Here is a 25,062-nt window from a genome sequence, read left to right on the forward strand (position 1 = left end):
TTTCTGAGTTTTCTTTAAGCTGTGTTTTTCACAGGATGTGCTTAATCAATAGGTAGATTTATCCTCTTCTATGTTATTTTGTTGCCCTTCTTTGAACACACACTGGAATCTCATTGCCACTCTTGTAGTGGGGAGCCCAAAACTGAACACAGTACTCAAAGTGTAGCCTCACCGCTGCTGAGTACAAGGGGACGATCACCTCCCTAGTCCTGCTGGCTACGCTATTTCTTATAAAAGCCAGGATGCTGTTAGCCTTTTTGGTCACATGGGCACACTTGTGGCTCATGTGTGCATTGCTGGCTCATGTACACCCTGCTGACTCACTTAAGGCAGTGTGGAACCTTGGATGGCACCTGAAGTCATGGTTTTGAATTATACTCCTGGTCCTGTAACTGGCATCGTACAACATCACAGTAAAGATGGAAAACCCTGCAAGTGAAAAGGTATGGTGTTAAATAACACTGCTGCTCTCAGTAAGAGGACAAATACAAGCTCAAAAATCAACAGAATCCTAAGTAACTGAGGCAAGAATTGCATGTAGCTGGCTTAAGAGGGAAAGAAAACTTGAGAACAATATGAGTCCCTCCTTGTTAAAAGCAATGAGAAACGCCTCGTGGCTCCAATCAATAATACATCTGGCCCAGAATTTTTACTCTGGAAGTAGGAGATGCTATGTAACAGGAATTTGTGGCTCTAGCTACACGCTGCCATCCCTTTCCCTCACAAGCATCCTTAACTGCAGAATTAAGAATATTAGAAAGTACATGCATGCTTGTCCTCTTTAGTGTCTCTTTGTAGGCCTGTCATCTATGAATTTATGTAATCCCTTTTGAACTATCTTGTTATGTTACTCTCCCCTCCTTGACTCTAGGATTTCACACTAACTGTGCACAAAGCAGTGGACAAGAGGATGCATGTAGTCATCCCATTGCCAAAAGGGAAAACTGTAGTTCAGAGCAAAACATCCCCAGACCTCAAACGCATGCAATCCAAGCTATGCTTAAGAACGTAGGTGAAGCTGTCTTGATGTACAAGGATCACATGCAACACAACTTATTTTTAAAATCCAGTAGTGAATCCAATGAACAACATAAAAACATTAATGTTCAATTTGAGAAAAGACAGGTAGTGGCCTGGAAACGCCCACCTTTCTTTCTGGACCTAAAATGACTCAATACATCAAATATTCACATTCAGTAACAGAGCAGTCTGATGTCCTGCAGTCACTCTAAAAATTCTTGAATGTTGATGAATGTATCAGAGAATCTAGGGAATATCAAGAAACTGAAAGTATGTTTTCTGGATGGTGCCACATTATACAAAAATAGCACCTATTCACCTGTGTGTAGTGGGACTTTTAAGCCACTGCAGATGGCTGAGTACAAGGATGTTGTGTTAAAATGAATCTGATTTATGCTTTCTTCGTTTCCAATCTTTCAAGAACTTACTATATAAAATGAAAATTCTGCCTGTAATCATGAGAAGAAATAATACTGATTTTTCTTGCAAACTTGAAAACCCTTTATGTACCTTAGGTATTTAAAAATACTATTTTCAAGTTTTATCATTTTACCAAGTTTTACATGCGCCAATCACTTTTATGGAGGGCAAAAGCCTTCTTGCTTTACCAATGTAAAAACTGCTTAGTGATTCATCAGGCCTATTCTCTTAAAGAGTGGAAATCTGATCTGAATGTTCATAGCTAGATTGTACTACATATCTTACATGGATGTACTTACATCCTTCAGAGCTGTTCACTGAATAGTCTGAACAATGTCAAGATGGGGTTCACAATTTATTCTCCGTTTTAATTTCTTTTTAAGTAGTATGGCTCAATTAAGAATAAACAAGAAAATACAGCAGTGCAGCCCTTCTAAACAAACCTACAGTGAATGAACAGAAGTTTAGATGTGTGAAAACATTCAAATGATTAAAAAGTCTGACCATATTATTTTACCTTGGTAGACTGTGCTTCACTCTGCCTTTCTCTGCTTATTCAGTGTGAAAATGAAATTCTGCTGAATTGACATGCTGCCATTTGACCTGATGTTGGTTTAAGCTTTTAGAAGCTCATATCAGCCCAAGGTCACTGACAGGCAGTCAGTGAATCTAAAAATAGTACAGAAAAAAAAAAAGAGATTAGGCTTTACTTGGGTTCAGATTATTCAAAACAAGCAGACAAGAATTTAGAGAAAGCAAAATTGTGTTTATCATCTGATTGGTCAAATCACTTTATTAAATGATACAATTTACATCTCTGGCGTACATTCTCAAATAAAGTGTCTTTTGCAGTGAACAAAAAGCCTTTAGAAATGAACAGCCTTTTATAAAGACAATGCAGCCTTTTGTGACTGAGCAGAAATGCAATGTGAATAGATATTTGGTTGCATTAAAGGGAACCAAAATGAAAACAATTATGAACAATAATCGTGATTGTCATCATCTACTGTAACTGAAGAAAGTAAATTTTTAGTTCTACTATGTATTCTAATCCTTTCCATAGTAACAGAAACAATGGAGAGTAAACAGAAGAACCACATTTAATATATCAAGATTTTTTTTTCCCATTTATTGAACAGATCTGTGCATTCAAAAACAAATGTAAGAAATACTTGTATTATAATATATTCAGAACTCACACTCAACAGTTACAAATATTTGTGATAGAAAGATGTTTTGCTAGTGGAGGAATAGGATGAAGGAGAGAGAGTGAGTGATGCTCTGTGGTTATTCATAAAGCTGTGTATGCATTACCATTTGAATTAGTGGTCTGTAGTCTGGGCCTGCTGCTTCCATTGAAATGGGTTCATTGTCTCAATCTGGTTTTGGCCTGATTTCTTTTGTAAACAAGGCTACATGATCTGTCTTGCTTCCATGCGTCTGTCCTCTCACTAATATTTAAAATGTTTGTTTCTGTCTATGTGGCAGTGGAATAGACCTCAAAAATAATCAATTTCCCACAGATTTCTTAAAAATAGGCAACTGAGTGGAGGATGTATATGCTTTATCAGCGTTGCTATTGAGGGAAATTCTATAGGATGAACTTATCCCATATTAGACATGAGAGAATCCATATGGGAAGGAGATCTAGCAAATCTTCAGTAGCAGGAAAGAAAAATCTGTAGAAGATTACGTAAAACACCCAAGTTAATCTATGATAAAATGCAAATTCATAAGAAACTCAGCACCATTAATTCTCATGTTCATAGAAGTACTTACTGATGAATCCCTTTTTATCAATAGTGTAAAGGATGCAGTTTCAAACAAAAATCTGAACTTGTCTTGATACAGGGAATCATTTTTATTATTATAATACATACCACAGTTCAGCAAAATACGTAAGCATTAAATAATTTTCAGAATGTACTCGTTCTGTAAAATACATGTACACTAACATTTATTGAATACCTAAGACTTTAATGACTTATAAACGTAACTGCTAGATATCAATTATGCTGAAATCAGTTGAAAGCTTACATGTATTTCTAGGGAAATAGGCCTGGATCCAAACGCATACTCTTAAGGAACTACTACAGTCCCAATGGTTTCAGGGGCAATATTCCTAGTAGTGATGAAAAAGGGCATTATGGAGTGCTGCAGAGAAAAATGTCATGTTTGTTTGTTTTATGTGGCAGGAAAACTTATTCTAACTATGTCAGTGTATGACTCTCAGGTGCAAAGTTCATTTTCAGACACACCATGGCAGCCTTGTTCATGTAATGTTTCTAAATCATCTTTGTTCCACATATTCATAAGTTATGAAATAAGTTTCTAAGATGCTATAGCAATATGACTCAAATTTAAAGATTTATAGCTTCCATGTCTCCATTTTCTGATTGGCAAAAGGATCAGTTGATTTCAAAGAGTCTTATATTTGACTAGAGAATTACTGCCACCTTAAACTCCTTAATGGTATCTTTTTCTTGCAGTTAGTTGCTCCTACAGGAAATTTCAGTTCAATGAACTTGGTTTACTTTTTCTTTATACTAATTATTTCATAATTTCTATAATGGAAGACTGTTTGCAGATGGGAATGTTTTGTAGTATATTTCTTATATATTTGTTTTAGTTCTTTCTAATCTAACCACTTTAAGCAGAGCTGACAACTTTTTTGAAAATAGGGATAGTTAACAGTGTTTCTGTAGTAGTTGTGGTTGGCTGTGCCCAACAGATCTTTGGAGAATGCCCCAAAAAATGAGGAGGATGCAGAGAGCTTTGTAAAGCTTGGAGTATTCATTTAATGCCTTAACAACATCTAAACTACCCATAAGCTTGCAATGCGTATATTTTTAGACACACATGACTATGGTTTAAATAAGCTGTAAATGCAAGGTATTTATCATTAGCAACAATTATTTGCCATCTCTTCAGATCCATCAAGATAACTCTAACCAACTGTCCAAATATTTGGTACTCATACTAGACTCACACCATTGTAACACATATCATAAACCCTCTTTCACAAACCACCTTCTACACAGATACTGTGCTTGATGAACAATTTATGTTCATCAACTTCATGTTCACAATCAACTTAATGTTTTTGAACTGAGAAAACAAATCAAAAGCCTTCTAAACATTGAGCTACCTAGATACTAAGAATAACTGCCCAGCCAGTCAGCTGTAAATGTTCAGCGAGTAGTGCACTTCACAGAGGAGTAAATGCTGTTCCAGACTCCCACGTGAGTTTATTACAAAATTGCCTTGCTATCCAGTTTAAATACAACCTAAACACTTTCATCATCCCTTTTGTTGTTATTCAAGTATCATGGTACTGGTCTCTGTTGTTAACACCTTTCTTCCTTTGTTTTCAGATTGCTCAGTTAATTACAACATGTAAAAATTCATTGAAACAGTTATGAAATCAATCTGAAATGTACGACTGTAAAACGAGCATATGCCTCCATGTTGTAGAAATTCAGGTACCATGAACACAGATGTATTTTAAATGCTACCATCGTGTAACTATTCACTTATTTACTTTGCTAGCTCTTTTGTAAAATGAAGTGAAGAAATCTTAAGACCAATAGTCTAATGTTCCTCAACCTTCAGTTTTCACTGGAACTTTCTCAAGGCTGGTTCTATCCAGTAATCTGGAACTCGAGTATCTAACACATCCAGAAAACCTGCAAGATCCTGTAAAATACTTCTTGCCTTTAAAATGCCCTTGTTCTAATTTCTTTTTTCTTTTCCACATTAACTTAACTGCAAATGCTTGTACAGTCTCCATCTAACTCCTTTCTGAATTTTCGTAATGAGGACATTGGTTGTCCCACCTTCATTCTCATCTCACCCCCAAGAAATATGCAATTTTCCCCTTTTACATACAGAACTATCTTAGGTTAGGTGTAAAACTGAGTCTATTCTAGCTGCTGCTAGCCCTGAAGTCATGTGAAAACTGTGCTCCATTCAGTCTTGCCTCCTCATTTCTTTAGTTCAGAGATGGTGAAGCCAGCAAGAAACTTTCCTTCTCCAACTCAAATCTAAAACTTGTAAAGTTGGAAGAAGGGAAAATATGCCAGGCCCTTCTGCTGTTCATGTTGGACGCCTCCATCCCCTTGGCTGTGGATTGTAGTTTGAATCAGCTGTTGACAAGCCATAGTCAGACCTGGAATCCATGGACATTATATCAGGATCTGTTTGGGACCGTTGACTGCAGAAGGCATACTGCTGCTGAGAGCCAGCCTGTGTGGTGGCATTTGACACAGACAGGGTGCTTTTTCGGGCTGATGTAACACCCGATTGCTTCCCTCCTAATAAGGCTAGGCTAGCACTTGGGACTGGAGGCTCATAAGAAACTTTCTGTTTCCATTCATCTGGCGGCTCAGGAAGTGTTTTCCTGTGTGCAGCTGATACTACATTAGCAGCAATGGATTCCTGCATATTTCGTGGCCCAAAAGCTTCATCCACTAGACCAAGAGGGGATTTTGCTGCTGCTTCCCAGGGAGTCAGTCTCTTGACAGGCTTGTCAGCTGCTGTGTCTGGCTTGCTGAAGTAGTCAGGGGCAGGCTGAAATATAAGAGGAGAAGTGGGAGATGTGGCTCGAGAAATGAATGAAGGTTTCCCAGGAAGTGATAATGAACGTCCACTGCTTCTTTCCTAGGAAAACAAAACACCAAATATGGATGAAGTCATTAAACAAGAAGAGCAGAAGCTTCTTTTCCTCAGTGGAACAATAAACTCTGTAAGCACGTGACATCCTAGCAATCCTGTTTTATATCTACTTTTTAGTATTTTAATTTAATGAAAAGAGATGAGGTATGAAAAAGGAGGTAAAGAATCAAGAAAGGAAGAGCAAACTGCATTTCTTAGAAAAGTAAATGAACCAAAGACAAGCTTTTGTTACTGAAAAGGTACAGTTCTGTTAGCAGCGGTTCAGCTTTACTTCCATCTCCACTACTTAGCTAGTATGTCTTGTTCTGGAAAAAACCTCATTCTGATAATGATAAAGGAAGTCGTGTTGCAACAGTTCTTTGTGTGTTTTCATGCAGGCGCAGACTAATTTACTTACAGGTTCTGTCTAGGACATCTGTCCAAGAGCATATCTTTGGCAATCTCCTTTAAAGAAAGACATTTCTTACTCTGAAATTATTAAACTTTGGATGAGGTGGGTCAAAAATGAACACACAAAATTAAAAATGTTAATGTAGTCATTTCCTTAATACCTTTACAGGACACTAACCTGGCTTCTTTAGAAAGCAGTGCCCTCAAAATTTCAGAACATTCTGACCCATTTATGGGAGCAATCCATTCATATCTGACAAATCCTAATCTTCTTAGTAATGCAGCACTTTGAAACAGAAACTCTGTTTGTGAGAAGGTCCTGCCCACAGCAGTCTTCATTTGGCATACAAAACAGCCTTTTCCCCAAACCAGTTACGTTCTTTGTATTGGACAAATCACGTTGTTCGTACCAAGAGTGGTCACTCAAGTAATTGATTTACACCCACTGATTCATATCCTGAGGTTTAAATGCCTCTAGCTCTGAAATCTGGTGTGAAATTCCAGGCTCTGTTGACAAAGGCTGTGATAAAATTTCATTTTAACTATGTTGATGTATGTTAATTTTCCTAATTCGCTTCCAAAACTTTTAATTTTGAGAATATGATCCAGATGCCAGTCAGTGAGTGCCTGAGCATATGAAGAAAAGTTTATCCAGCAATAGTTCACATAGCAACTTTGTGTCTTACAGACTTTTCCAGCATAGGATCTTAATTTAATTAAATAAAAAATTGAATGACCTCTACTCCACATGTGCTTTTATGTTGTGTTTTAATGTAAGCTTGTAAATGAGAGATAGAAAGTGAGAAAAAGACTACCGATTGCATTATTTTCAGTTTGGTGGTGCACAGTTGAATCTGTTAAAAGTGTATAGTGACACAAAGAGATCATGTAGTGATCTAGTGTTTGTGTAGCTTTGACAAGATTCACAACTTATGCTTTACAATAGGACTATCTTTTCACCGCTTAGCCACAACCAGCTGTTCCCATTTTGCAGTTCCAGAGAGGAAATTCCCAATATTACTAATCCTACCACCACATCTTTCTGGTACATTTTCTTTAAGTTCTACATTTAACTGCAAGAAGTACTTAGGTTTGGGCAAACTGACAGTTAATTTTTAAATCTTTAATGCTTGATCACATCATGGTTTAAGATGTGGTCCTATCAGCAGACTGCAAACTGGTAGCATGTAAAAAGCAAAAATGTTTGGAAGGTGAATGAAGGAATATGCAGAACATATTTTTTTTTTCCACACACTTGAAATGATATGCCATCAAGCATGAGTTAACCTTTTCCAGATTTTTGCCTAAGGAGAGGGATTCATACTTCCATAGAAAATAAGAATCCAGGTCCCAGACAGGCCTGTCTGAGTACTTTTCTTTCCTCTAATGTATTGCAATTTATTTCTTCACTGAATCTACAAAAGTAGCTTCTTCAGCATGTCTGATTAGTGCATTTTATTTAAGTTATCAGTAACAATTTTTTTAAGGTATGAAATCGAAGTAAGCATGTAAAGTGAGGCACAGTTTCTATTACAAAGTAATGTAATAACCAGAGCCACAAAACTAAGAAGATAGGATTGTACTGAGGGATTAAAATAAGTTGATCAAACAGGTTCTGCTAGTTAGCCTACCTGTCATAATTGCTTTCTGAGTGGTTCTAGACTGTGGTCTGTGCTGAATAGGAAAGCCTCTTAATGGAGATTCCAAGCCCTGCTAGTAGTACTTCATGGGATTCCAGAGATGCAGAGGGAAATGATAATGTAGACAGAACTGTTATCACTGAATGTTGCTGACATTTCAAGGCAGGTCAGATGAAATGCTCTGTGTAGTCTGTTATGTTTAGAGAAAACTCCTGGTTTTCACCAAGTGGCAGAGCTATCTTTTAGGCATAACTATCAGTAATAAAGCAGGAGCTAATTTTTCTTGACAGTTTGATTAGAGAATTGTGAGTTAGGAAAAGTATTTCTGTATTTTGTCAGATAAGCCATTCTACTATTTTACAATGGCAGAAGCTTGTAAAAGCAGCAATACAGTAGCCAAAATTAAATGTGGTGAGTTCTGGAGTTTATTAGCACAAGTTACCACTTGTACTTGTATGTATGCTTACATACAAGTTACCACTATATCAGACTTGACAGATAATCTAAATCAGTAATGAAAAATAAAATAATTTTTTGCGATGCTGGAAAGTGTTCTAGGAATTCCTTGTTATTATAGAAGGCAAAGGAAGGGAACTGACAGCAGATCTAGATGAATTCCTAGAAAAATTCTCAGCGTGAATCAATCAATACAGTATAAAGGGACTAGCACAGTTTGGACAAACTTGAAAAAGAATGCTTTACTGCCTTGAGGATCTTAATTTGGAAGGCTTCAATGAACAAATGTTTGTACTTCAAGTCATATCTGTCCACAGCACCTGCATTCAGACATGTTGATAATCTGGAGAATATTGTATTTGCTTTGTAAGGAAAAAATCAAATGGCGTGAGAAACTTGCATGTGAAAGATTTTATTCTCATAGGAATTATCTTTTCTCATTTTAGTTCTGAGGTTTTTTTTTTGTTTTTTTTTTTTTTTGAGCTTTTGTGTAGTGTGAGTCTATATTTGACAAGAATGTTAGGTCTTGATGGAAGATAAGCAGTCAGTAAAGCTGGAGTGTGAGTAGCACCTTGGGAATGAGGTTAGTTATACTAAAATTACTTGAACTCATTTTCTTATTCCATTTTTAACTTTAGCAATGCTCTCAGGGATAAAATGACTACGTAAGAATCCAAGTAGTTCACACCATCTCATAGATGAAGAACATTTCCTTACGTAAGGATGGCTTTCTTTAGCTACCAAAGAAATGTACCCAGTGATGATCACTCTATTAGATGAAAATGTCTGTGATAGATAGTTCCAACAAAATTTGGTTTAGGTTCCCAGGTGACTTGGAGTAACAGTTTACCTGGGCAATAAGAGATCATTCCAATTAATTTGGAATAAATTATTTCTTTAAAAATTGATAAGTATGCTTTTTTTTTCTACTCTAGAACCCCAAGAATAGCTATTTCAGGTCTTGTCTATTTTGCCAAACTATTATTTTTTACACTGATTTCAGTTTGCTGGAGTAGTTCATGCATTTTTTCATTGGACTCTTGGATCTCACATAATCATGTTAAGTTCTAGACATCATTTTATAGCTATTAATATTAATAGCTATTGTCAGAGATTTAACTAAGATGGAAAAACAGACCAGGTGACAAAAGACTGATTTCTCTTGCCCCTGTGGGCAGCTTTGTTAGGTGCGAAGTATCTTTCTTGGAAACTAGATATAATGAATACAGTGCATGCACTCAGTGAGATCTTTATCACAGAAGGTAATCAACGATTACTGCATTCTGGATGGATGTTCAACCTGTATCCGAATGACAGCAACAAAGTTCCCTCTGCAAGATGAAAATGATGAACTATAGTATTTGTTTTGGTATTCCAATTCTATTTTAAAATTTAATTTAGGAAAATTAAATAGGAAAATCACTTTGGGCCTGAAGCAATTTGCCAAGTTTTGTGAAGTGACTGCACCTTGAAGCAGAGCCTTTTGAATTCAGGATTCATTTGTAATTCTCATGGCTCTTTCACAGAAAATTATTCAATTTCTTTCATCACCCATGAAAGAAATAAAGCAATTGCATCAGTTATGTGCACTGTGCCATAATGCCTCAGTGTTTACCCTAAGGAGGAGGAATTCAGTCTCTAAGATAACTCACTGATAAGATTGCTATGGTTGTATCTATTGCAATGCAAGTAACTCAGAAGCATGCTGCACAGCAGATTTTTGTGCACTTGATTGAATAATCAATAAACATCACATAGTGACATACTATTGGAATAATCTAAGTAGTCTAATATTTGTCTATACCTACCCCAACTGTATTCTGAAATTGTTATAATCTTTGGCATATTTCCATACTTTAAATACTTCTGGAAAAATAAGATTTTCCTTCAAAACAAATGTCTCAAATATAAGAACTGAGATATGATTAACATTGCCTTTAATTCTTATTATTAGTGGTGAAGTTCCTAGACTGAAAATCTAGGTGTGAAAATCTCTAAACTCATAGCAGACCACATTTGATATTCATAAACTGATTTCTAACATACTGTGAAACCAAGGCAACATTTAATCACCAGAATTCATCATTCCTTTACTAGACAGCAGTGGCCAGGCATGGTGATACTTTCTATTGTTTTTCCCTTTCTATTAAATATGTTAAAATAGATCTTTTGACATGCATACACTAAAAAGAATGCATAAACCTTTGGTAATAAATGAGACAGAGGCAAAACAGACAGAGGGAAGTGCAAATGGAGGAAGGTTATTCTATCCCATCACTGTAAAATATAAGAAGATTATAAAAAGAGGGGTAAAGATCTTCTATTCTTCTCACAGTCAAAAGAAAAGGGAAGGAAAAGTGATGTGATAACAGAATTATTAAATTATCACACACTGTATTACTGTACTCTTTTTGTAAAACATTAAAAAAATACTGTACCAGAACACAAGGTGTTGTTAGGCTACAAAACAAAAGGGAACGCCATACAGTGATTAACTTGCATTCTTCTATTCCTCCTTCAGAGAAAAGGCAAGGCTTTTTCTACTGTAGCTATTAAAGGGAAAATGATTCCTGGATGTCAATAAAAGGAAAGGCAGTTCAGAACTGTCCATTGTAGCCATAGAACACTAGCAAGAGCTGCTGACCAGGTGTCTGTGCAAAAAGATTCAAGCTAATGCTGGTTAAAAAAATGCAAGATGTTTATAAACTGGTGAGTGAAGGATGCATTTATTGTAAGCATTGTTAGTACTTAAGAGTTGTGTATTAATAAGTAAAACTAAAATAAATGTAATATGATTGACTTAGGTTTCTAAATCATTAAGGCATTTTTATTTTTTCTTTTCATTTTAATCATGAGGCTTAAGCAAGTTCAAATCAGAGTTAATGTTAGCATCTGGTTAATGTTTACACTGAAGGGGAACAAAGGAAAAGGAAGTGGTTAAAACAATTGGACTGCTGTGGAATGACTCTGTCTTTATAAAAGTTGAGGGTTACGTTTGTCACTTTGTTTTTTATTGATTTGTAATGGCTACTACAGTTAGAGAACATTGAGAAGATGGTAGGACAAAATAAATAATACCTGATTTAGACATACATATATTGTTTCAATTCTTTCATTCTTTCCAATTTTTTGAAGAACAAGCATTTCAGATTTTTAATTTGACCAATATATAGAAAGAAGACGTTACTAAGCTTATTTTTGCATTTTTTTGTCTGAAAGCATTTACGATTTAAACTTTATATAGTGAAAAAAACAACTTCTCTGAAATGCTGCCAACTTTGCTGTAAATGCCGTGGCTACTTTACAATATAACTACAGTTTTTATTTTTTTTTAAAGGGAATAAAATTAAAAATGCTGGAAATAATTTCTAGCAGGCAAAATGAAACTAATAAAATTGGAATGCAGCATTTTGGTCCTTGGGTGTTGGAATGGACAGTTTATTTCCCTTAAGGAAGAACATTTGCTGCCATCTTCTGGACTTAAATATTATACAATTCCCAAGGCCTTAGAGCATGAAGCCTTGCTTCCTTTTCAATAGAAGTTTGAAAACAAGTGCAAAGTTGGTCTCAGTTTCTGACATTTCTATTTTGTATGGATGACAAAAGTGTTTAATATTAAGGGAAGGTTACTGATATCTTTTCTAAAATGAAATCAAGTAAATACTGAATTTATTGTACTTCTTGGAGATGGTGGCATTGTTTCTTCTGAACATTTCCAAGTGAAAAGATAATTTATCCTGGTCCATATAATTTCCTTATGAAATCTTTCAAACCAAAATCCTCTTTTTTGTGGTTATTTTTCTTATTTATTTCATCTCAAATGATTCAGCTCCCTGAATTACATTTTAACCGAGTGAACCCGTGTGGCTCAATCACTTCAAAGAGTGAAAATAGGAAAAGAAGAAAGAAAAGAAAAAAAAGGCATACAGATGCAAAAAAATTCTAGACTCCTTTTCCTTTAAAAGTAGTACTGCTTTATGCTTTAGAACTGCTTTGAGACTGATCTTTGAATCTGAAGCGTCTCATACATCTATTCTAATGCTTGCCTATCTATGTCCAGACCAAGCAGTCCAGTAATTTTAGGTAACACAGGTTCATCAGGAATGTGAGGCTCAATAGGAATGCCTTATCTGTTTCCCAGTTCCTGCAGTGTCCTGCTCTACCTGTGAGACCTGCAGGCTATGTGTATTTCCACAGGCTGGAGAAGTCACTGAGGTGTATCATAGCTCTGGCACTTGTTGTGCAGCTGTGTTTTCATTCACAAAAAGTTCTGTGTGTAGATATATGATGCAAATCTGTCTTCACAACACTGGGTCTGAATACAGGGCTCTGCACAACCACTGTTCAGGACTGAGGTGTGCTTCACATCACACCTGCCTCTTGACATAACTCAAGGCCTCCTGTTGAGCCAAAGCATCTTTGAAAGGGAAAACATCTGAATGGAATATACTGGGCAAGAATAATATCAGCAGAGTGGAAGAAACCAGCAAGTGAAGGACTGAGGAAAGTCTGGCCAAAACAAAATTACAAGATAGTAATACTTGATACAGAAAGAAAACTGTATTCAGGACTGGCTTGGAGAGTGATGAGGCTAGGTAAACTATGTGCAGGGTTGCCAACCACCAGAGGCTGCCCATGTCCCCACTTGTTGACACCTGGCTGTCAAACTGGCCAAGTTTCATAGGCTTTGATGAGAAACTTAAGGAATAGAAAATTGACCTGTTTAGTTTGCAATTAGGCTATGAGGAGGAGGCCAGGCCAAGAAAAAAATAGAATGAAATGGGGCCGTGAAAGTATACCTGGGGAAAAGAGCCTATGTTTACTGCTGTGTACTTTCCTTCTGAACTCCAGAAAAATTTCTTCCCCAGAGGGATGGAGTGTGCCTTTCCTTGATCTCACTGATGTCAGAAAACACTTAAGAGCCCCACTGGAAAGTGTGCCATCCTCCTGGTGCAGATTCACAGCCAGGTGTTAATAAGTGGGGACATGGGCAGCCTCTGGTGGCTGGTGACCCTGCACATAGCAGGGGGTTGAAACTAGATGATCACTGTGGTCCTTTTCAACTCAGGCCATTCTAGGATTTAAGTAGCATGATGGCAATTGGTGGTCCAAGCCATGCTGGAGAACCCTGCTGGTAACAGTGATCTGTATGATAGTATTTTGAGGCTTGGTTTGTTCTAAAAAAAAACCCTTTGGATCTTAAACACACAAAGTTACCTTGAAGCAATGGAATTAAATATGGAAGATAAGTATTCAAAAATTATGAAATGTAAACATAATTGCCCAGTGCATACAAATTTTTATTAAATTTTAGCACCGCTGCCCCATCCAGTGCAGTTTTAGCGTTTCTTTTAGCAAATTGTATGGTAATGTAACAAAGTAACATTACACTATTGTGGGAAAGGCATTTTCACTGTCTGGTCATTGAGGATTCCCTTTTCTGGAATTCCACCTGGAGAAGTGTAATCTATGAACATTCACAGACTATTAAGGAGAACTATGCTTTTGCACAGTGACTGGTTCACATCCTATTGGCCTTGATGCTAAGTGTCTTGAACTGGGAAGCTAATGCTAAGGAGCATCTTAATACCAATGCCTCCATCTTCATTTACTCATTCGTACAGTAGCGGAAAAACGAATTACAGCTTCTGAATCAACTAAATGCTAACCAAAAAAGCTTTGTGGAAATAAGTCATTCAGCATGAAGAGCATACTTTGAAGAGCTTGTGTTATATAAGGGATGGTGCTATGCACAGAACAAGGTCAGTACAAATTAGTGAAGGGCTGTTCATTAGGTGAGCAGTACCATTGTCTGCCCTAAATTGAGTCGGAAATTCTATGAGAAAAACAATGGCAGGCAATGTGTTACTTTTGCAGCAATGTATCTTTCAATTGTCTGGAATTACCTTTTCAATATGTCAGTCTCGAACCGTAAGAAAGAATCAAGGATTCTTCAAACAAGTTTGAAAACTCTTTGTCCTGATATACTGAATAACCTGCTTGCAAAGCCCTCATCTACTTAGTCCATCTGTACGCGTGGTTCAGTAAGTTATTTTTCTCAGAGCTGTTTCCTCAGCTTATGGGAGCATACAGTTACTGTTATACAGTACCACCACATAACTTTGTGATGGTTTCACATGCATTGAAATTAAAAACTGTTTGTCAAGATCATTACAAGCAAGAATAGATTTTTTCCTCTGGAAACTACAGAGTAACAGGAGAATTGATTAGCATCTTATATAAAAGTCTTTGCCTGCCTTACTCAAGGATGCTGACAGTTAAACCACAGAAACATCATTCTGTGGTTAGCCCTAGCTTGTAAAACAAGAGCTCAAATCTGTTTCTGTACCTTCCAACACAGTATTTCCTTCAGCTTCAGGATTACTTTTTAATCATCTGATAAAAATCCTGAAGTTCTTTCTGGAGTAAGGCTCCAACCTAAAAAGCACTTGTCAAGCATAGCTCTTGAATGATTCCAGCTCCTCCCAACTGTAATAACACGCAGAAGTAATGTTTATGATCAAGTACAGTTCTTGTCACGGGTACTATGAACTTGTGAAGGTGGCACCAAGTAAATACCAGGCTCACATATTTTCCCAAGAGACATTTCTACCAGCAGTAAGTTCAAAGATTCTGAATCCACAGGTTTTTTTAATATCTTGTCATCGAATTTCTTCTTTGTATAACATTTCTTGTTCAAACTGAGCAGATTCATTTTAAAATAGCATTTTGCCAAGCTGTGTAATTAAGGTTTGCACTTGCCATGCTGAACTCACAAAACGATCAGTGGAATCCTGGGCATTTAACTTCAGACAAAGTTGTATCATTGTATTTTGAGAAAGGTAATACTGGAAAAGTGGATCTTTTTATAACCAATCACTTTGCATTCTGCAAGCTAGGAAATCTGGATGAGGATCCTGGAAAAAGAGAGGAGAAAGATTTTGCAAATTGTTAGATGCAAAGATTGCTGCTGTTTCGCTGGTATTTCCCTACCTCATGGTGTGCAATTCCCTGTGGAAAGGCTGGAGCAGCAGGACATAGTAAAGCTGGTCGTTTGCTGGTGTGTTGTCTTGGATACTTGGTAAATATTGCTCCTCCCAAATCATCTTGTACCGATTTCTGTTTATGGCTGCTTCTCAGGGCTGAAGGGCACTTTACTATCTTTTATCAAAGTTTACTTTAGCATTTTTGAAGACTGTTGTGTATAGGAGCTATCTAGGATAATACGTTTATATGTACGTTGCCTCTCAGTGCAATACTCTATTGATAGGGTCTGTTTTTATAAAAAGCTCACTTTTCTCTTTTTTGCTGGGTTTGCTGCATTTCCATTCTTTCACAATTTGTAAATAGAGGAAAAAAAACATGCCCAGTGATATGAGCACTCTGTCATCCAAGAAGAACCTAGAAAATTTCAACAAAAGGCTGGAAATAGTCAGCCATCTCAGAGCAGACTTAAGCCCATCTTACTTATTTTCTTCTCTTATACCTTCGGTATGTCTTGAACCTCTGACAGAACTGAACCTCTGTTTTTGTTCTGGAGTTTCCTCCTTACTGCACATCCCCAATTCTAGATTTTCTTTTCTTTTAAAATTGCTGCTCTGTCACTTATGAGTAACTTACCGATATGAAGCATGTACCAGCCCTTCACTTCCTAATTGCTGTATCCTGGAGATGCCTTAGCCTCTTAGTATTTCTTCAAATACAAACACACTGAATTCTGAACATTCATTTTTGGGTGGCTACTAACAGCCCTCTGCCAAAAAGGGAAAAAAAACCTTATTGCTGCCCGATTGCTATGGTGACAGCAAAACGGGTCACAGTAGTTTTAGGGCTGGCTTTGTGTCTCAACTCCTGAACGTCTCAGGAACTTTATTCTTGAATAAAAGCAGGTGTATTTTGGGTGAGTGCAATAGGACTTCAGACAAAAATGAATGGAAACTTCTTGGTGGCTGATATTGTAATGGCAATGGCTTGATCTTGTAGTGAATTGTCTGCACATCTAGAAGAGAAATGGGCATTTCCTACTACACGTATTAATATGAATGTTTTATAAAGTCCCAGTTCATAGGCCAGGAGCTTTTGATACCCAGGCAGCTTGTCACTGGATGTTGTCACATCTTAGGACACTGACTAAATAACTTCTTCCATAAGAGAGCAAAAGCAAAAGTTTAAGATGTACTTGTAAAAGATGGTATTGTTTACTCCGTAAATGTCCCTACAGAAAAGCAAACAAACAAACAAAAAAAAACCCACAGAAAAACAAACAAACAAAAAAACCCAAAAACAACAACAACAAAAAACTTTGGCTATCTTTTTGTTTGTTTCATAATATGTTATCTTTTGCTGATTAGGAACTTAATAAGAGTAGTTCCCCTAGAGAAGGGAAGAGAAGCTTGATAGTTCTATTTCCAGTAACCACATTTTGTTTACTTTTGTAACAAAAATTTAACTTCTTGTCTAAAAGCCACTCATTTCCAAAACAAAACTGTTAAGTTCAGGTTTTGTAAAGAGGCCTGGAACTGACTCAGAAACTGGAAGAATATAAACCCTTCATTAGTATGGCTGTTTTCAAAGAAAGGCTATCTCAAAACGTGAAATCCAAACTGGTATGTTATAATACCTCTTGTATGGACTATAATTAAAAGAAATTAAATAGATCTTTTAATGTGAGTGCATTAGAAGTATTGTTATTAGGAATGGCCTAAAATTCACTGATAAATGTTCCCATATATGAAGCACAACCATTGCATCTTGGAAAATTATCATAATATATTAAGATAGTTCTAATAGATTTTGGGGGAGGGGGAAAAAGCAAAAATTTCTTTCTCTTTTATGGAGAAATTCAGATGTCTTCACTCCTCTCTGCAAACAGTTCATTTTCTTCCCCTTTCAGCTCTGCTTGATGTTATCTTTAGCTCTCAATTTGTACTCATGGCAATGAACAGCTCAGCGTTCCTCTAAATTTAATCTGCATCTTGAGAGATTACACTTCATGTAAAACTGTGAATTTAAGTAGGGCAATCTTCTGAAATATTAGTGAGAATTACAGACTTACCTGATTGATAAAAGCCTTGAAGCCAAGCTGGATCCAAGCACTATGCATGTAGAATAGTGTATGTGTATAAAATTGATCTCAGACTCGGTCTTCGATCGGGATTTTCAAAAGATTAACTGAGTTAAGAGCACTATTGTCACTGTGGCTGTTGCTTTTAACATACTGATGCTTTAAAAAGTTCTTCTGTCATTGCTACTGGCCATATGAAATACCTGTGTTTGAATAACAGCAAAAAATCCAAATCTAATCAATAGCCAAATATTTAGCATATATTAATTTCCTTTCCTTCTGGCCAAAGTAGAGGAAAGATAGGCTAATTGCTGTATTTTATACAGCTACCACAGAAGCTGACTTCTAGCATATAGCTGTAAGCGTGCAAATAATTTACGTGGTGTCCTAACTGGAATTTTGGTTTCTGAAAATGAAAAGGATACATAAATAATTTACAAGCTGATAAGTACACACTGCTGTCCTTCAGGTGAATTCAGTTCTAGACAGATGTTTTAGGAAACTGAAATGCTCTGTTCTAATCACAGCTCTCCTCTAGTTCCCATTAACTTGACTTTTGTCTTTCTGGAGAGCTGCTTTTCTTTGGGTGAGATGGTATCTCAAATCTACCTTTTTTCACATGCTTATAATTAGAATAATACTGCTTATTATTTCTTACTTGGAAAGTGACACACGGGCATATATTACGCTAGAAACTAGATTTCAATAATTCACATATTTCACACAGGATGCTCTGGAGATGGCGAAACCTCCCCAAGTTACTGACCTGAGCTTGATGTGACCAGGTCACCATGCTGTGTAAGATTCTGTATCTCCTTAATAGACATGTTCATCAACCTCAAAACTGTGGTGAATGTACAAAACTGCTAAAAATTTCCTAATTATGGAAACACTTGTGTGGTGAACAAGTACAGAAATGTGGTTGTAATTTAAAGTTAGAATTTAAAGGAGCGGGCCAAGTAAAAATATATAAGGCAACATGAGGTTATCTGGAAGGAGTTAGATTTCTGTGTAGCTCTCCAGTAGCACTTCTGTTACCTTTGACAGGGTATCTTTATTCCAAGGGAGGTGAGACAGAAGGAAAGGAGGAGACTGAGAAAATGAATGGGAAGGAAAGTGGGGAAAAGAAGGGAAGAGGGAAGAAGTGGAAGTGGGGAAAGGGCAAGAATTGCATAGAAACAGAATTGCTAGAAAACAGATTTCCTCTAATATGTTTCTGTCTGTATATATAAGTAGAATAAAGAAAAGAAAAAAAAAAAAAAAAGAAAGAAAAGAAACCCAAACAGGCAGAGAAGAAAGGGTCAAGTTTAATGATGGAAGAATAATACAGATACTAGCAGTGGAAAATAGAAGGAGATCTCCAGAGGATTAAAATATTGCTACTCTATTTCCTGGAAAATGCAGTGTAATTCTTAGTTGAGTTTTCCAAACTCTTTTTCTTAAGATTTCCCATCACTGTTCTGAATTTTAAGAGGGAGGTGGATCACTTGGTCATTTTCTTTTAATGCAGTTAGTATTCCAATCTGGAAGTGGGAGTGGAATTTTGAAGGTCCAGAATTAAAATGAGTGATTTCTATTGACTTGATTCCAATCTGCCTTCCACATTTACAATGAAATTATTCATTTCAAACTTTATTGCGGTTTCAGTTACCATAATGAGACTGAATGTAGGTGATTTTGTTCACACTGGGGAACACCTTCATCTAAATAGATAATTCTAATAGAAGTGTATTCACCATTATAATATAAAAATCATTATTTGTGTCTGTACCTAGCTGGATGGTAGTTTAAGTAAATATACCAACAGATTCTGCCACCTTTATTCACATATCAATGTTTTAATCTTTAGTGTTGCATTTAGGATGAATTTGGATAACCTTAGCTATGTGAAACAACATTTTGTTTCAGACAGCTCTATGGAGGTAAACAAATCTCCTTACAGAACAGCATGCTAAACTGTTAACTGTTAAATATACCTCAGCAAGACTGTGTATTTTTTTGCACTATTGTGCAGTAGGTTTCAAGACTACGGACTCTTAAGAATTTTCTACTGTAGCAGTATTTCAATCCTTATATCCAATACAAGTAAAAGGTGAAAGTGTAAAACCAGAGTAAAAAGATTAAGAGTGGGAAAAAGCACTGTAAAGCCCAAACTGAAATTAAGAAAATGTGTGTGAGACTGATAGGAAGACAAGGTAATATTTATGATTTAATGTTAAATGCTGATTTTTGAGGCATATGCTACTTTGGTTGCAAGACTCTCAATTATACATATCCCTTCATTTCTCAGTCGCTACGATTTCACAAGAAACTATTGCATTATATTGCAGCTGCAAAACCCAAAAACCCATCTCATCTCTCTAAATCAATATTTTTGATTTCATAGTTTTTGTTATTTACTGGATTCTAGGCAAAGTTTTGTCCAAATATATGTCTACACTTAGGATGTCAAATTTCCCCAAAATGGGAAATGTTTAACAATTTTTCCCAGCTGTCATTCCATCTACTTTAAATTAGTCTTCCACAGAATACTCTTGCATCTCTTATAGCACATTCTCTGTGAAATCACAGAGGCAATTCATGATTTTGGATCACAGCTGATCCACATAACTTGCAAACTAATCCCCTGACCGATTGATCAGATTCCTATGGAAGGACCTTTGAGCCAAGACAGATTCTGACTGAAGTTGGTGGGACTCCACGCATACCCAAAGGTATATCCTGCTGTATTCTGCTAATGATCAGTCAGAGTCTAATATTTCACCTATTTTAGACTATGTATGTTAGTAATACATGTTATTATTAATAGCATTTAATAAGGCACTTAAAAAAAAAAGAGTCCTCAAATCCCTAGGTCATTTGGACATAATTGGGGTGGGGGATAGAAATAAAGCTCTTCTCTATTAGCTTGATAAACCAAGAGTACTGCTTACTGTTGTTTCTGTTGTAGTCAACTTAAAGCAAAAACCTAGTGTCCTGCTTACTTAACACAATGGTGTCTATTTATTGCAGGATTTTATGTGTATAAAGCATCTGATAATGTGCATAAATATGCTAGAATTTGTATCTATTTTGATTCCTTAAAAAAGTTCAAGTATTTTGGACCCAGATTTGAGGTGATACATCTGAAGATATTACATAAGCTAAGGAATACTCTTGACACTCTTTGTGTGCCCAGCTACTACTGCAAACAATAATGCCTTGCAAGCAAGATGGACACTAAGTTTTAGCTGTAGTGTTTACTCTTCAATAACAGATGGCTTCCACACCTGTGCAATGACGCCAGCTTTCTTTGCTGAAAATTTTGGCCTCGGAGCAGTAAACAAAGAGGATGTAGTGGATTCTGGCTTAGAAAATGCAGAATAGCCTGTCGGCGTATATGATTCATTTACTGGGGTGGAGGCATTTGATTGGAACGACGGTTGCGAACTGTAGGCTGGCACAGAGTATACTGAAGATGCCCGGACGTTTGTAGGCGATGCAGAACCAGGCAGTCGTAAGGATGTAGCTTGCTTTGAAATGGGCAACTTTGGTATCTGCTTAATAGCTAGACTTTCCTTATTACTAGGAGGTTGAAAAGTAAATAACGATGCATCAAGTTGATAAGGTTGATGTTTCATAATATCCAAAGCATTGAGACCTTTCTTAGGTTTTCTTTTGGTGTTTTTAGTAGCAGCAGTGGACTTAGGGAAAGGCTTGGTGGCAGCAGGAGGATAAGATGGACTATGTATGGGATTATAAGCAACAGGTGGAGGTGCTCGGACATTAGATGAATATTTCCAAGAAGCTGGTAAAGATGGAGTTGGAGATGAGGCTCGTGCCATGTTTGCTTGCACAGTCTCTGAATCAACCACATACTTCTCCATTCGAGAGTGTCTTCTGGCAAATAATTGTGCTCCTTTTCCCCTCATCTCTGGCGGCATCTCAAAGGGTTTTGTTTCTCCAGCACTTGGGGTGGTTGGTGTCTTGGCTGGGTGGTTTGGACTCGCTAGGGTTGCCTGTGGCCCTTTGAAAGGACCTGATAGGTTGAGAGTATTCGGAGGATTGGCAGAGGGAGAATGAGGGTACTGTGGGGATTTGAGTGGTGCAGGGTATGCTGCCTGCGGTGAGGCTGGAGCTGGAAAAGAAGGAGCCTTGTTAGAAGCCCCAGCTGGTGACCAAACGGGTGAAACTGGGGTACCAGCAGCAGGAGAGACCTTGAGGGAAGGCTTTGGAGCAGTAGGAGGAGGGGCCTTTTGCTTAGATGCTTGACTCTGCATGAAATTGCAAGCTTCTGCTCCCAAACTGAGGTAGTCTTCTTCAGGTCCTGACTCAAAACCAGCTCCAGAACCTTTTTTGCCTTCTGCATTGTGTACAAGGGACAACAGGGCAGGATTTGGACTTACTTTGGGTGCTTCTTTGAAAGAGAACATAGGCTTTGATGTGCTCCTTCTCTTTGCTTCTTGCAGTATCCCAGTTCTTTTGGCTGGCACTGCAATCCTCTCATCTCTGGATGCTATGCGTTCGGTTGGCTCTGTGTGTGACCAGAGAATTGGCGCAGCTTTGCTTGCTGCAGGAGCTGATAGAGGTCTGTATAACGCCTCTGGTGGTGGGCTGATAGAGCAGTAGGGAGGTGGTGCTGGTAAATCTGAAAGAGGACTAGTGACATTTCTCGTGGGTGAAAATGGTGCAGCTGCTCGGTTTTGAACCCCGAAAGGGAAGGGTTTAGCTGTTCTGTTCAAAGATGCTGCTTTTTGAGCCTCAGAAGACTGAAAAGAGAGGCTTGTGTCTGGTGCTAAGCCAAACCCATTTTGTTGTACAATTTTACCATCATTTTGGTTCACATCTGCATAGCTTTTGCTTATGCAGGGTTGCTGTCTTAACATTTCTTCCTCTTTTGTTTGATATGCTGAGGAGCTTACTTTCTGGAAGTTTTCTGACGCTGTGACTTCCCTTTGTTCCTCTGCATGCGCTGTGCGTGCCTTCATCTCCTCTTGCTCAGCTGTAATCTGATCCATCCTCTGCCGTCTCCTGGCAAACATGAGGGCTCCTTTACCTGTTGTCTCTGGAAGCGTCTGCATCTCGTCTCCACTTTTTGTCTTCTTTTCAACCTCAAGTAAACCACTGTCCCAATCAAATGTCACAATCTTCTTGTCGTTGTCAATGTCAGAGAAGAAATCTTCATCTATTTCTGACTCACTTGTTGCAAGTAAACTCACTTCAAAAGTATTTTCTTTGTCTCCCTCTTCAACTTCACCTTCTTCACCCTCGTCTTCGTCACGTTCCAGCTCCCCAGTCCCGTAGCTGACTAAAGTATATTTCCTCGCCCTTTGCCGACGCTTCTTGAACATCAACACCCCCTTGGAATTGGGGTTGGGAGCTGCCGTCAGCAGCAATGCAATACTTTTACATTTAGATTTGGCTTCTTTAACCTGCTTCTCTGACAGGCTCTCACTTCTCCGGAGTCCTGTGGAAAGAATCAACATGCACGTTTAATTGCATGCAGCCCACAAAAATAGATGGAGTTTATTAGCAAGTGGTTATGCATCTGTCTGTAGTGGAGTTTGCATACTGCCTCTCTCCCTCATATTAAAACATTTCTTTTCTTGTGCATGGAGGGATTGTTATGCGTAAGCTTTGCCCGCAATAACAACTGTGGTACAAATTCCATATCCAGCATTCCTTCCTTAGGGCCACACCCAGAGAAGCTCAAAGGCTGCATCACTTTCTTTACTTCAACAGGAACGGTAGGTGTGTCTTCTAATTTCCACAATTTTCATTCCCAGCAGTCATCTCTGCAGCAATAGGTAGGCAGTATTTTCTCATTTACTCAATTTCTGTGATCTGGTGTGTAGCAAGTGTTTGACCACAGTTGCTAGGCTTACAGCAGATTCCCAGCCAGCCAGGACCATGACTGTCTAACATTTGAGAGTAAATGAAACTGTGTATTGTGTCTGACAGTGGTAGCAGCTTCTACCATTTAAGAGTTTATTGCATTATAGAAGCTGTGTAGTTGATAAAAATAGGTATATTTATATGTATTAGCTATTTAAAAGCAAATATATATCCCTGGAAATATATAAGGAAATTATTAATTTTCAGCTCCCTCAAAGACAGTGGGAGTGCAAACATAATCTCAAATTGTATAGGATATAACATCTTCAGAACATTTATTTTTACCATGCAGCAAGAATGAATACACATTTAAGAAATGAGTGGAGAAGGCTCCTACCAAAATAATATATATTTCTTAAAGCATAAATTATTGGTTTTCATCAAGCTGTGGGGAGCACACAGGAGTATCTGCATCTATAAAGCTGATAGATGCACTGCACATCAGCATGACCACCTCACTAGTTTCTCTCTTTTAAAAAGCTAGATTTTAAAATAAAAAGCTAATTCTGCCTAGATCAATGGCTCCCTTCCAGTTATTTTCAAAAGGATGAGGTGTGCCTCTGATTTGTGAAAATAAAGCAGTTAATCATTATCTTCTGCTAGTACAAATAAAGCAAACTTGTTAAAGAAAGCACTGTGATGTATTTTCTATTAATGATTCTTTTCTCTATGTCAGAGGATGAAGCCTGATACTTCTCCTATTAAAGACACTTGGAGTTTTGCCATTATGCCAGATGACAGCATGACTAGACCAGTGCTTCTCACAACCATAAGAGCAAATGGTTCTAAACACCGTAAGAGCAAAAAGAGCACAGTGCCTTTACCATGAATTTGTAGTATTTTATTTTGAGAGGTTCAAATCACCAAATCCTTGGCTCAGTCTTTTGACAAGTCAAATGCTTACAGTGTTTACTGGGGACAGTTTTGAAATTATGGCCTGTACCTTTAGAGTGATTCTGCAAACAGATATGGTCACCCTTCAGCATTTAAGTTCCACACTTTCAAATAAGCTGCTTTTGCACAAGCAGTAGGGAGTGTTTTTCTAGGAGGGGAGTTCAACAGGAACCCATAGTACTGTGGAAAGCAAAAACTGAAACTTTTCATTTTGCTAGTGTATCTTTTCTTAACTCATCTGCAGTTACTTAATCAATAGATTTAGAAGCTTCCAGAAGAAATATTAATCAGATAGATATAGTCTAATTACTATTTATTTCTTTACCATAAATTTTACCTGTAAAGTCTGTAATAAATATTCTTTTGTAGTTTAGACCGAAATGCTGCATTGTAACTTTTAATTTGACAAAAAAAAAAAAATCATATGCACGGTATTTGCTGCATGCAGCCTATTCCTTTGTGCTTAGCAACGTGATAGTTCTAATGTGTAAATCACATTTTAAAAATAATAATAAAAGCAAATATTTTGATAGATTGCATCAGTTTCTAAAAATAATGGCGTGCCAGTAGGTTAAAAAGAATTAAGACTGTCATAGTTGGGATGAGAAAAAGGCCAAGTATACATATTAC

The 25,062-nt window shown here is 37.3% G+C and overlaps 1 protein-coding gene across 2 annotated transcripts in view; it reads right to left on the minus strand.

The window, feature by feature from the left end:
* Positions 1-2,201: 2,201 nt before the first annotated feature.
* The window catches only part of SYNPO2 (synaptopodin 2), an 87,051-nt gene continuing 64,190 nt past the window's right edge, over positions 2,202-25,062 (minus strand). The window contains exons 4-5 of one of the 2 annotated variants that reach the window (XM_042870415.1): positions 20,934-23,110; positions 2,202-6,099 (exon numbers count right to left, since the gene is read on the minus strand). In XM_042870415.1, the coding sequence (XP_042726349.1) occupies positions 5,536-6,099; positions 20,934-23,110 (2,741 nt within the window). In that variant the 3' untranslated portion in view covers positions 2,202-5,535. Of the gene's footprint in view, positions 6,100-10,974; positions 15,518-20,933; positions 23,111-25,062 lie in introns of those variants that run through there. The other variant, XM_042870416.1, reaches the window with a different exon arrangement.

This window comes from Lagopus leucura, unplaced genomic scaffold, assembly GCF_019238085.1.
Source record: "Lagopus leucura isolate 7727_CA_CO unplaced genomic scaffold, USGS_WTPT01 Super-Scaffold_100004, whole genome shotgun sequence".
Classification (NCBI taxonomy): Eukaryota; Metazoa; Chordata; class Aves; order Galliformes; family Phasianidae; genus Lagopus; species Lagopus leucura.